Raw genomic sequence first — 13,299 nt, 5'->3', positions numbered from 1 at the left:
CAGAAAATGGGAAGTATGATTTCCCCCCTCAGCAGCAGTACCAATATCTTCAACAACCGTACAACCAAAGTCAGTATGTAAATGTGCCATATCAAAGCTGTAATATTCCTTCTTCATCAGCAAGTTCAGCTGTAACAAGCCTTGCTTCATCAACACCTACAACACCTGCAACGTCATTCATTGACGAAGATAGTTTCGATGAAGTATTACATTCTATTTAAAAAAAGTTATTATATTCTGTATATATGTTTTTATTACTTTTCAACACAAAAGAGGTTTTTGATATTGTTTTTTTTCTTTATCACAAAAGTATATGAAATTGATCTATAATAAAATTAACATTGTTTTCCTACATAGTTATTATTATTTAAATAACTATTAGTAATATATTTATGGTTTTACCTTTAAATAATCCTTTAAAACGTCAATCAATGCTGCACAAACTTCGGGAACAATAAGAGAGATGCTTTGTTTAGAAATTTTAAAAGTATACATCAAACTATGATAGGAATCACCGGTGGCTAAGAATCTCAGTGCTACTGCTAATCTTTCATTCACTGGTATAGCATCCCTATAATTTTTTGTATCTTTTTTACCGATTCGGTGACCGACAAGATTAATCAACAACTCAAAATCTGCACTTGACACACGTAGGAAATTTTTGAAACTACCATTACACCTATTTAAAAAAGTAAATAACTTAGTAAAATAGATTATACCTATGTACATAGTTTAAGCTAGAAATATAAAATGGTACTATAGCATTAGCATACCTCAACTCTCCAGATAGATTAATGTCATCACGTTGAAGGTCAATCATTAAATCACTACCACTATATTGTTTCCTTGTTAAAATACTTGGACGAACCCAAAATCTTTTTTTTAGTTTTTTAGATTTTAAACTTAAAATTACGCAAGCAGCAGCAGCGATCGCAACGTCGCACAGTGGGATATTTTCATAAAAACCTGGCCAAAATATAAATACTAATTAAAAATCAATTTTCTTAACTTTATTTAATTATTTATATCATGTTATTTTAATAGAATAATATTATTTTACAGATATCATAAAAATTAAATTTTAAGTCACGTTTCTGTTGAATTTATTCACTCGACGACGACGTGGAAACTTCATTTTCACTACTAATATCTGACTCTGTTCCTTTTGTTTTTATGGTTTTTATGTTGATGTCTGGAGGCAAAATCATTTCCAATACTTCTGGGTGAATATGTTTAATTTTTTTTTGAGGTAGTTGCCTTAGACTGGAAATTAATGGATCAGAACTTACTAAAAGTCTATTAAAAACATCCTCTAAATTTTTAATTCTAGAACATTTTCTTGAAAATCCTTCTCTATATTTTTTTATATCCTTATTTCTAGCTTCTTGTGACTCTTCCGAAAATTGACCAATCGGTAATATTGACAGTGCCTCAATTATTTGAGTTCCATGAATTAATATTTTGTGAACAGATGTTGGCATGTTATACCATGGATACTTGTCGACAAATTTTTGTGCAGTTAATATACAGTAATTATTAAACTTTTTCAAATCTATTTTGTATCCACTAGATATTGTTAGTAGTACTATTTTAAAACGATTAATTATTTCAATATCTACTCCAGTAATAGATGACGACATTTCTGTATTTTCGAAAAATCGCCTCGCTGTGTTTCCGTCATTTGAAGTTCCATAACCATATTTAGGAATATCAACCAGTAGTCCTAATTTAGATTTAAAATCTTCTTGAATCCTTTTCTTATTTTCCAAAACTTTTATTTTCTCTTCATCTCCACGCGCTTGCCACTTTTTGATACCAATTTTGTATGACAAATGTAACAAACACTCAAAAAATCGTATCCACGCATGCAAAATTGAAAGCCCAAACTTTAAATTTAAATCATTTGTTTTTATATCTATCATTTTTTCAATTTTATTAAAATCTTTAGATGTACTTCCACACAGTGGCGTGCCGAATATAGGTCTAAATGAAGCCTAGGCATCAAGTTAAAAAGGGGTGGGTGGTTGTTGGATAATATGTAAATCACATAATATGTCGAATATATTTAAGTGGTGAAATATTATGAGTTCTGAATGAGATTAATTTTAATATGTTATTTAATATTATATTATTATTACAACAAGAAGGTACGCATGGCCATATTCACATATTAGGCTATTAATAAAAAGTTAATACAATATACATTGATTCGAACTGCATAAACATACACAAAACACAACCTACAAAAATATAAATGTATGGAATTTCCTATGTTTATACCTAGTATTCTATCGATCGTCAATCTAAGTAGGTACCAACTACCAAGCAAATAGTTATCACTAGCCGGGATGGCTCACTATCGCATTATTTATATTACAAGTATAAAAATAGCACAAAAGTCAAAATTATACCCATTGCTTTGTGTTCATAATATTATGTAATATATTATGTGTGTGTGTGTGCGTGTATCTTTTTACGAAAATTGTTTACAAATTCATTTCATTCCAGTCCCTCACTAATCACTATACAGTATACGGTCATCGAGCAAACATTTATCGGTTTATTTAAACAACTCCTTGTTTTCATCAACGGTAACTGGTAAGTAAAATTATACTATTTAATTATTATAATACCTAATATATTTATATTTTAATGATTAAGTTATTAAAAAGTAATTAGTTTAAAATATGCATATAATTTTAATTTTAATTTATTAATTAATTAATATTTGTATCATAAAACGGTTCCCACAATCCACATAACTTTTCAATCATAGATAGAGGTTATCGAGTACCTATGTGCCTATTTGAAGTGTTTTGAAAAATGAAATTAATTACGAAGCAACCGCACTCGGTGCTCCTAAAATGAAGAAGCATTATTTTGGGGAGTGCAGGTCATAAATTTGTATTTATTATAAAAAACACCTTCTTTGGTTTACCAAAAATAAAATAAAAGTACTGATTATCTATCTATGTGTTTTGGTTTAGGTAGTCGGTACCTGTTTAAAAAAAGTAAATATTTAATGTTTAAATTTCAATTTTTTTTCTGTACTTAAACTTAAATCAGTATAAATGCAGTTCAATTGTTACAGTTTAAAATGGTTAATTGTAAGTGCTGTGGACGCGAAAAAGGAAATATGAATTTTACAAATTGGCAGAGACATATCAATAGCTGCAAACAAAAAAAGCCAGTCATAAATATGTCAATTCATAATTTTTTTTCGAAAAAAATAAGTTTTGAAAATACTAGTAAGTCCTATTCCTTCATAATATGTTTCCTAGGTTTTTATCTTTAAAAGTTTTTACAATAATTATTTGAACTATTGGTTCAATAATAAAAATTGCAATATCAAAATTTCCAATCAGGTATATAATAAGGTGTAATAAGGTATTAACTATGTTTAATGTTAGTAGACCTTCAGTACAACTTAAAAAAAATGATAAACAGATGAAAAACCTTAACCCTACAATGCATGATTTTTTTTTAATAAATTTTTTTATCATCAATAATACCTACAAATGAAGGGAAAAATGTTTAAAAAAATATAAATCATTTTTTTACTTAGAAATAGAAGAGATTATAGTTTGTTGCCATGTGGCAATTTAAGGTACGCATTTACTTAAAATATCATTTTTTAATTTTATTCTTTGTAAAATAAGTATAACAATAAACAGTATAGATGCCTTATATATTTATAGTCAACACAGTAGGTTGGTACCTATAATACAGGTATACATATAATTTATAGCTAAACTATATATATATATATATATATATATATATAATTATAAAAAAAGTAAAATTAAAAATTTGAACTCAAATAACAAATCCTAGGTAAAACAAAAAATAAATAACAATAAACCTGCCTTGGTATAAACTATTAATAAAATAAAATTCAAAATTACATCTTGTAAATAAACAGAATTTAAAAATTTAAAACCATATATATATATAATAATGAGCACAAACTATGTCGTATGCCACTGTGTAAAGCACTCTAACCCTTTTCCACAACACAAACTAACATTACACTTTCCACATTTTGAAAATGTAAACCCTTTGCAACCAGGTTTCTTACATCTAGTTTTTTTCTGATTGGTCGTTGGCCAATGGTCATATCTATCCGTCCTAATTTCTTTTGGTGGTGCCATTTCTTTTTGTTTTGTACCTAATTTTCCTTTTTTTATTTTACCTATAAGAATACGATCGTTATTTATGAGGTCATAATAAAACATATATTATATTTACTTATTCACAAAAATAAATACCTGTTTCGATATCATTCGATGGGCGTCCTCGTTTTGGCGTATTATTTTCACCAAGTTTGCACAAACTTAAGGCAAGTTGTTCTCTAAATTCTAATAGTGGCAAAATATTATCGTTCTCTGATTTTTGTTTTTGGATTCGTTTGTGTAATAGCCAAGAATTTACGATGGTGACGTCTAGTAAGTGATGAAATAATCGCATATACCACTTGCGACTTCGCATTTGAATTTTGTGCCTTCCTAGTAAACCATCCAGTAAGTCGACACCTCCCATGTGAGTATTGTATACTTTTATAATATAAGGACAGTCCACTTCTACTTTTTTATTCAATTTTCTATCGTATCTACTAACTTTCGTAACAGGCTCAATAGCAGCAAAAGTTGACAATAAATTTACATTTTTCGTGTCTTTCCATGTAATCGCGACTATATCTGTACTTCTAATATTAGTGACACAATGATCATATGTTCCTCTGGGTTTTTTCAGCATAATTGAATCATCGGGCAACATTACATTCTTGAGTCTATTTCTTCGTACAGTACCGAGGGAGAGTATATTTTCTTTTTTCAAATAAACTAATAGCGGTAAGGTTGTGTAATAGTTATCAAAAAACAATTTATAATTTTGACGTTTAGGTATAATTCTTGCTAGACGAACTACAACATTAGCGCTGGAACCTAAATCTGGTTCATTTATATTTCGTAACTCTGAATTGTTTTCTTGGCCGGTAAAAAGTTCAAAATTATAAGCGAAACCGGAAGCACCACTAAGAACGAACAATTTATAGCCCCACTTATGTGGCTTGTTAGGCATATAAACTTTGACCGAGCTTCTAGCTTTGGTGCTACACATTTGCTCGTCAACAGCTAAATGTTCTTCTAACGGAACACGACTAAAACTGTTTTTTAAAGTTTCTATAATAGGTCTTATTTTGTGAGTTTTATCACGATTTGGTCCACGGGTCTCAAGTGTATTATCATTAAAATGTAAATTACTTCTAATTTTTTCAAAAATATTTAGGCTCATTGTGTCTTTGATAACTTGATTGCCCAAGTATGGTGCCCAATATTTTCTAACGTTTGAAATATTTACTATACTCATTAGAACAAGTACCCCAATATATTTTTGTAAATCATCTATAGACAATTTTAACGGATTAGAAAAACTGTTTTGTAGACCATATTTATAAGTTTCATCACAAATATGTTGCATCAAGTCTACAGTAAAAAGATATTTAAAAATTTGAAAAGGTGTCTCTAATTCCATAATATCTTCTGCTAAAGTTGAGTTTCCGAAAAAATTAGTATCTACAGGTGGAAAATTATCTTTTGACCATGTTATATCTTTTATTTCAATCGAAATATGATTTTGAATAATAGGTGGTACAGGATTATTACGTTTAGATCGATGACATTTTTTTTTGGAACGTTGTAATGTACACGTTATTTGTTGAACATAAGATGTAGTGGGCAACAATAAATCAGTGGTATTAGTTTCAATAGCTGAAGTTTGAGGCTCGAAAATTGGAAGTTCAACTTTATCATCAAGAATTGTCTCAGTACTAAATTGTTCGGATAAAAGTTTTTCAAATTCCTCAATATTTGGTTCATCTAATAAATTTGCATACTCATTCCATAAATCAACCTTATCATTTTCAACGTCACTCTCAATCTCAAACCCATCTTCTGAGCCGGAAGGTATATCAAGTAAATGAATAATTTCTTCATCAACTATTTTTTTGTTCATGGTGGATAATAAGGAACTACCTATAATACTAAATAACTTACAAGTTACAACATACAACTTACTACTAAGGAACTAGGAACTATCTTCTTTTGTTCACTGTGTTCTAATTTCGTTGTTCGTTTAAAAAAAACGTATGTGAAATAAATTGATAGAACAATTTATGTGATTACGAATTACGATAAGATGCCCTGAATGCATAGTGTTGCTCTCTGGCAACAATGTCAAAAACAGGTATTTTTCAATAATCCGAATTGACAACTGTTCCACAACCAAACCATCGAGTCAATTACAGTGTAGCCAACATAAAAATATTTTTTTTAATGTTACTAGGATAATAGACTTTGATATTTCATTGTTGGAAGTGATATGTTTTATCAAAAAATATGTGATTTCAAAATATGTTTTGCACATCAACATTTATACGTAAAATAAGACATGCATCTATATAAATTGTTCTTCTTACATTTTAGTTTGATTGTTTACAACTTATCAAACATATTGAACCGTATTGCTATGTACTGACGTCCCGCTGAGACATCTAAACACGCATATACACGTAGATATGTATAAGTGACCCTGGGGCGTATGATTTCGCCAACCAATTATATTGTGTAGGACCTCAATAGTTATATCGAAGGCCAAACTTCTAGCCTTTCCAAAATATTACCATAATTGGAATTAAATATACGAAATATTAAATATGAAATCGTAGTCTTGGCAGGCGTATCTAGAGATATGATTAATGTCGTCGGGTTATGGAGATTACGTATCGCGAATAACCAGGATGTGGACCGACCGGTCGCATGGGCGTGGGAAGCTGCGATATTAAAATAATACACGCGTACGCTTTTGCACGACTCGGCCATGGACACATACGTATCTTATCGATAGGAGAGGAAATGCAGAGAGTAGGACTATCTGGACTATATAGGAGAGCCCCGATTAGACCCAATTCAGACGTGAGCCACCAGAGTCAGAACAAGCACCTTCACGCCAGACACCAGTCCAATTTAATTATTCGGACTTAGAATATTTTACAACCAAATCATTTTGTGCAGTAAAAGTGTTTTATTTACATAGTAATCAAATAAATATCTAATAAATTAATCACAAATTAAGTTGTTATACTTATTACACCCAATCCATCTACCTCAACACCAGTCGTTTGTCCTCCTGTATGCTGGGACGCTACAGTATATTAAACTATTTATTATTTATCTATACTATTTTAAATCAATACAAACAGATTGTTGCCAGTGGGCAACACCATGCATTGTAGGGATAAAATATATTTTTTTTTCATGAAAAATACTATTGTAAACCTACTTGTATTAGGTATTATTTTAAATTGGTTATGGAAAATTTTTCAAATTTTTGTATTACCCAGGGTTAAATCATATTGAATAAAATATATCGGTAGTGTATTCTGTATATTTTATTTAATATCCGACTGCTTACTATTATCATTTTCAAAATTATAAAAAGTTATGTGCCTACCTAAACATAGTGAAAATTGCAATGCTAATTGATATCCGTTGGGAAATTCAGAGCCATCTACCCCAAGTCAATTAATAATAGACATTATTTATAAAATTTCCATCGTTTTTAATAAAATAAATATTTTTATAGGTATTAATAGTGTTGAAAATAGTTGTGATACATTAAATCCTAGTTCAAGTGAATCAAACATGCATCTACAATTAGATATTGATGAAAAAGGTAAAATATTATTTGGTTTAATATTTTAAAAGAATAAGTTTTCAATTAATTAACAGTAGACATTATTTATACAATTTCAAACATTTTTAATAAAATAAATATTTTTATAGGTATTAATAGTGTTGATACATTAAATCCTAGTTCAAGTGAATCAAACATGCACCTACAATTAGATATTGATGAAAAAGGTAAAATATTATTTGGTTTAATATTTTAAAAGAATAAGTTTTCAATTAATTAACAGTAGACATTATTTATACAATTTCAAACATTTTTAATAAAATAAATATTTTTATAGGTATTAATAGTGTTGATACATTAAATCCTAGTTCAAGTGAATCAAACATGCACCTACAATTAGATATTGATGAAAAAGGTAAAATATTATTTGGTTTAATATTTTAAAAGAATAAGTTTTCAATTAATTAACAGTAGACATTATTTATACAATTTCAAACATTTTTAATAAAATAAATATTTTTATAGGTATTAATAGTGTTGATACATTAAATCCTAGTTCAAGTGAATCAAACATGCACCTACAATTAGATATTGATGAAAAAGGTAAAATATTATTTGGTTTAATATTTTAAAAGAATAAGTTTTCAATTAATTAACAGTAGACATTATTTATACAATTGCAATCATTTTTAATAAAATAAATGTATTCTTATAGGTAACTACTGTATTGAAAAATTTAGTTGTGATGTATCAAATTTCATCAAAATTAATATTCAAAATCTGAATATACAGATGATATTATAAAGTAATTTTATTTTGCATTTATTACAGGTTTACTTGACAATGAAGATTTAAAAATTGACTCTGCTAACATATTATGGCCAAATGATCCAGCATTATATCCTGATTCTGTATCTCATACCCTTCTCTCTCATTTTGTGGAACTCGGGCCTTGTCAGCCTACCATGAGCAGTTTTAAAAATAACGAATTTCCAAAATCCAAGGATTCTACTGGAAAGTTTAGATCATTTCATGAAAACTTTTATTTTTGTAAAACGTTACATGATCAAACTCCAGTCAAACGTTTGTGGTTGTGTTATTCTCCATCTAAAGACAGAATATTTTGTGGGACATGTAAATTATTTGGATTACCTAAAGCTAAAAAACAAAAATTAGCCTCTATTGGTTCTAATGATTGGACTAATTTGAGCAGAAATATATCACATCACGAAAGCCTTCCAGAACATCTACAAGCAGAGATAAATCAAAGCTTATACAATAAAAATACTAGAATAGACACTAAAATGTTACATAGCGCAAACCAAAAAGTAGCAGAAAATCGTGCCATTGTAAGTGTTATAATTGAAGTTCTTTTGTTTGCTGCCCGGCAGAACATAGCCATTAGAGGGCACAATGAAACTTTACAGTCGCTCAATAGAGGTAACTTCTTAGAATTGATAACTCTTATTAGTAAATATCATCCTACATTGAAAATTCATTTGAATAAAATTCAACATAACTTAAATGTAACACAAACAACATTTCTATCTAATAAGAGTCAGAATAAAATTTTAAATATTTTATGTGAAATCATACGCTCAAAGATTTTATTACAAGTGAAAGCAGCTAAAATATTTTCTGTCATTATTGACACTACAACAGATGTATCAAATACAGAACAATTGACATTTTTATTGAGATATGTAGATAATAAAGGTGTTATTCAAGAACGATTAGTGGCTCTTGAAACAGCACCCGATGGTACTGGTAAAGGTATGTTTCAAACATTTTGTTCAATTACTGCCAAATATAACATAAATTGGAAAGAACATTTATGTGCTCAGTCTTTTGATGGAGCAGCTTCAATGCAAGGGGAATATACAGGACTACGAACACTTATCCAAAAAGAAAATCCCAAGGCTATATACGTTTGGTGCTTTGCACATTTACTAAATTTAGTAATTGTTGATACTTGTGATTGCTGCACAGATACAAAAAACTTCTTTGGTAATGTTCAAGCCTTAGTCGCTTTTATGAGAGCTAGGAAAAGGACTGCACTCTTTTTAGATTATCAAAAACTAATGTACCCTAATGATCGCATACATCGAATGAAAGGTTTCTCAAGTACAAGATGGACCTCGCATGGTTCTGCTATTAATGTAATATATAATAAATTTGATGCATTAGTTGAAGTTTTAAATAAATTAACTCTAAGTTCTGACCGTATTACAGCATCAACAGCTACAAATATTTTACCGAGTATTACTAATTTTGCATTTATTATTTCTATGATACTTTTGAGACGCATTTTTTATATAACAACACCTTTATCAAATTATCTTCAAAGTAAAACAATTGATTTTATTGAAGCAATTCACTTGGTAGATGTTGCAAAAAATCGACTCTCTACTATGCGTAGTGACTCTGAATGTGAAAATTTGATAACAGAGGCTAAAGAATTTTCTTTAAAACATAAACTAAAAGAAACGGATTTCAAAATAATAAGGATAAGAAAGAAGAAAAAACTTTCAGGAGAAAATACATCAGATGAAGTATCAGATTCAGCTGCTTATCATTACAAAATCAGTACTTATTTTAAAGTAATAGATCAAATTATAAACTCAATTGAAACACGTTTCAGTGATGCTCGTAATATATTACAAGATTTATCTCTTCTATCTCCAAATCGTTTAAAAGAAATTAAAAATACAAACTTATCTGAGCTTCCTGATAATTGTTTTTCCTTCATAGCAGAATGGATTAAAGGTATTGACAAAATTCAGCTTAAACAGGAATATATAACTTTTTCTCATAGTGTAAATGAACTATTTTCTGGATTAAATCCTTTAAACTCATATACGTCATTGCACAATAAAAACATGGACTATTGTGACGAATCTGATGACTCTTATGTTAGTGAAAAAGATGAAAATCTTGAAGAATGCAAGGAAAATGTTATAACTATTGAGATGATTTTGCATATTTTATCCAGCTATAATTTAGTTACTGCATTTCCAAATCTATACCTAGCTTACAAAGCACTTGGAACTATTCCAGCTTCTTCCTCTTCTGCAGAACGGTCATTTTCTAAAGTAAATTTTAAATACAGTATGCTATAATGTTAAATTGTGATTTATTTTAAAAGAATTAATTTTTAATTTAATTTCAGGTAAAAATAATCAAGAATCGTTTACGTTCAACAATGGAACAATGCAGATTAGAAAGTCTACTGTTAATTAGTAGTGAAAGGGATATTGATATTGATATCAATGAAGCTATTGATCAGTTTGCTACATCAAGTGATCGCTTAAAAAATATATTATGTTTTAAATAGTACATTATTACATTTTATTAATTATGTTAATTTTTTTCATAAGGCGTTTCTAATTTTAATACAATACGTTTTTTTTATTTTTTGGAGTTTTATATTTATTCTATGTTTATGGCATGTGAATGTTATTGGTACTTTTTGGTCTATCGATGAGTGGGTGGGTGGGTGGTAAATTAAATTTGACTTGGCATCAAAAAAATTTATATCTCGGCACGCCACTGCTTCCACATATATAACACTTCATTGCAGACATCAAAATATGTTTCACCATGATTTCAGTATCGTTAAAATGAACAATAGATGGTTGAAGTTTTTCTATTTGATTTTCTATACACACCTTTTCTTGTAAAGTTATGTCTACGGTCTCATGTATAAATTGAATTTTAATTGGTCGACAATATCTGGGTGATGAAGGACGGGGATTTTGCCATAGTATTATCTTATTGGGGCCATCTATATCTCCACTAACTAATTGCAAAGGTACAACAGATGTAAAAAATATACTCGAGTCCGAGTCGCATTCACTATTAAAAACTTGTTTGTATTCACTTTGTTGAGAACTACCATCACAACCCCATTTGGAAAATAAATATAATTTTTCAAAATATTTATCACTCACTGAATCAATAATACTACCCTGTGATTTTAAAATTCTTTGAGTAGTTATATCTAATAATGCTTGTAATTTCACTTCAGCACAACTTTCTGTTATTTGCAAACAAGATTTGGTACTTGTTTGTTATCGCCCCGCCAGTACACCGTATAACATTTATCTCCCCGCCATTCTTATTTGTTATCGGCCCGCATATAGTTATCGTGTTTAGCTCATGATAGATGATCTATTTTGGGAAATATTTTAGGAAATAACTACACTTTGCGAGACATTTTATATCATACTAATATAATATCAAATAAATAATAATATTATATTAGTACGTTGCTGGCTTAATAAAATGTAATAATAAAAAGTTATTTCTGAGTTCTGTATTCAGTATTGTTATTTATATTATTTTTTTTTTTTAATTTATAATTGTAATACATTTTTTAATTTTAAATGGCCTCCTTTGTAAATCTATAATAATAATACATTTTTTTTACATTTTTTTACATTTTTGTATTGTATTATAATATATTTTATTTATGGCCGGGCGATAACAAACAAGAGTGGCGGGGAGATAAATGTTATACGGTGTACTGGCGGGGCGATAACAAACAAGTACCCAAGATTTATCAGGATAACATTCATTTTTTGCGTATCTTAAAAGATGATATGCAGGATAAATATTACAACCATGTTTTTTTGCCTGTGTCCTAATTAAATTGTACTGATGCTTTGTCAACTGAGCCTCAATAAGCAAAGAAAGAGCTTCGTCATTAGAAATAACCTTAATTTTATTTTTACTGTCTTTATAAGATTTTTTGTACTTTGAAGCTCTTGTAGGTGTTGTACATGTAATATTTTTTATAACGTAAGCACTATCTACATTTCCAGATTTTCTTAGAGACATTTGAGCAGCATATGAAAGCATAGTTGGACTATATTGGGTACGTAATTGTTCCGTTTTTCTTCTTTTTGATCGATCACTACTATCATGAAATGATGTGGAAGGCCGACCTCTAGATTTGCCCGACTGAGTTGAAATCTTTGAAGGAAAATGTATTTCAGTGTCTAACCAGATTTTATTTTTTGATAGAAATATGTTCTTTTTTCTCTGTGATGATTGCCATTTAGATTTAAACTCACTAATGAAGTATGATAATAATTTATTTAAGGAATTTTCTGGACATTCTGTTAATGTAACTAAACGTTTCTTTAAATGGTCAAATCGTGCATTAAAATGTTTAGTATTAATTTCTTGCATTATATGAAATAATGTTCTCCGACTTAAAGACATATGATTATCACCAGATCCTAAAATATTATAATATTATAACATTAGTATAAAAATACCAAGTGTAGTTTGAATAAAAACAATTTTAATACGTTTAATCACATGTATGTGAATCAAAAGTAATTTACACAATAAAGCGCAAGTATGCGCAATTGTTTTTTAATTTTTTTGAAACTGCATAACATACAATAAAAAAAGATAAGATTGTATGGACTCGGACTATCTCGGAAATTTACTAAAATTAATGATGAATTTTGTGTTTGTATATTTTATTTTAATTCTTGTATTTTTTATTAAAATTGTATATAAAAATATAAAGATAAATTGATTTTATATTTTATTAAACTTAAATACTATATACATACCTCCAGGTAACGAGTTCAT

General features: G+C 28.8%; 2 protein-coding genes across 2 annotated transcripts; one reads left to right on the top strand and one right to left on the bottom strand.

Moving 5' to 3' along the window:
- The first annotated feature begins 6,230 nt into the window (after positions 1 to 6,230).
- Positions 6,231 to 11,026, top strand: LOC107172144 (zinc finger MYM-type protein 1-like). Its single transcript, XM_089215391.1, has 7 exons — positions 6,231 to 6,243; positions 7,642 to 7,731; positions 7,842 to 7,919; positions 8,030 to 8,107; positions 8,218 to 8,295; positions 8,524 to 10,784; positions 10,862 to 11,026. The coding sequence occupies exons 1-7, from the start codon at positions 6,231 to 6,233 to the stop codon at positions 11,024 to 11,026; spliced, it is 2,763 nt and encodes a 920-aa protein (XP_089071517.1).
- Positions 11,027 to 11,213: 187 nt separating this feature from the next.
- LOC149062730 (uncharacterized) lies at positions 11,214 to 13,299 on the bottom strand. Its single transcript, XM_089215390.1, has 3 exons — positions 13,281 to 13,299; positions 12,254 to 12,935; positions 11,214 to 11,751 (listed from the first exon to the last, which is right to left on the bottom strand). Exons 1-3 carry the CDS (start codon positions 13,297 to 13,299, stop codon positions 11,214 to 11,216), a joined length of 1,239 nt encoding a protein of 412 aa, XP_089071516.1.

Source organism: Diuraphis noxia, unplaced genomic scaffold, assembly GCF_037042655.1.
Source record: "Diuraphis noxia isolate RWA-SAM2 unplaced genomic scaffold, SU_Dnox_SAM2 contig0001, whole genome shotgun sequence".
NCBI lineage: Eukaryota > Metazoa > Arthropoda > Insecta > Hemiptera > Aphididae > Diuraphis > Diuraphis noxia.
This window is presented reverse-complemented; position numbering and strand designations above follow the sequence as displayed.

Bases quoted from the DNA above. Each gene is read 5' to 3' on its own strand.
- LOC107172144 (XM_089215391.1), top strand. The intron at 7,732-7,841 runs GTAAAATATTAT...ATATTTTTATAG, and splicing joins ATTAGATATTGATGAAAAAG to GTATTAATAGTGTTGATACA. The intron at 8,296-8,523 runs GTAAAATATTAT...CATTTATTACAG, and splicing joins ATTAGATATTGATGAAAAAG to GTTTACTTGACAATGAAGAT.
- LOC149062730 (XM_089215390.1), bottom strand. The intron at 11,752-12,253 runs TAAATCTTGGGT...ACAAACAAGTAC, and splicing joins AAAAATGAATGTTATCCTGA to CAAATCTTGTTTGCAAATAA.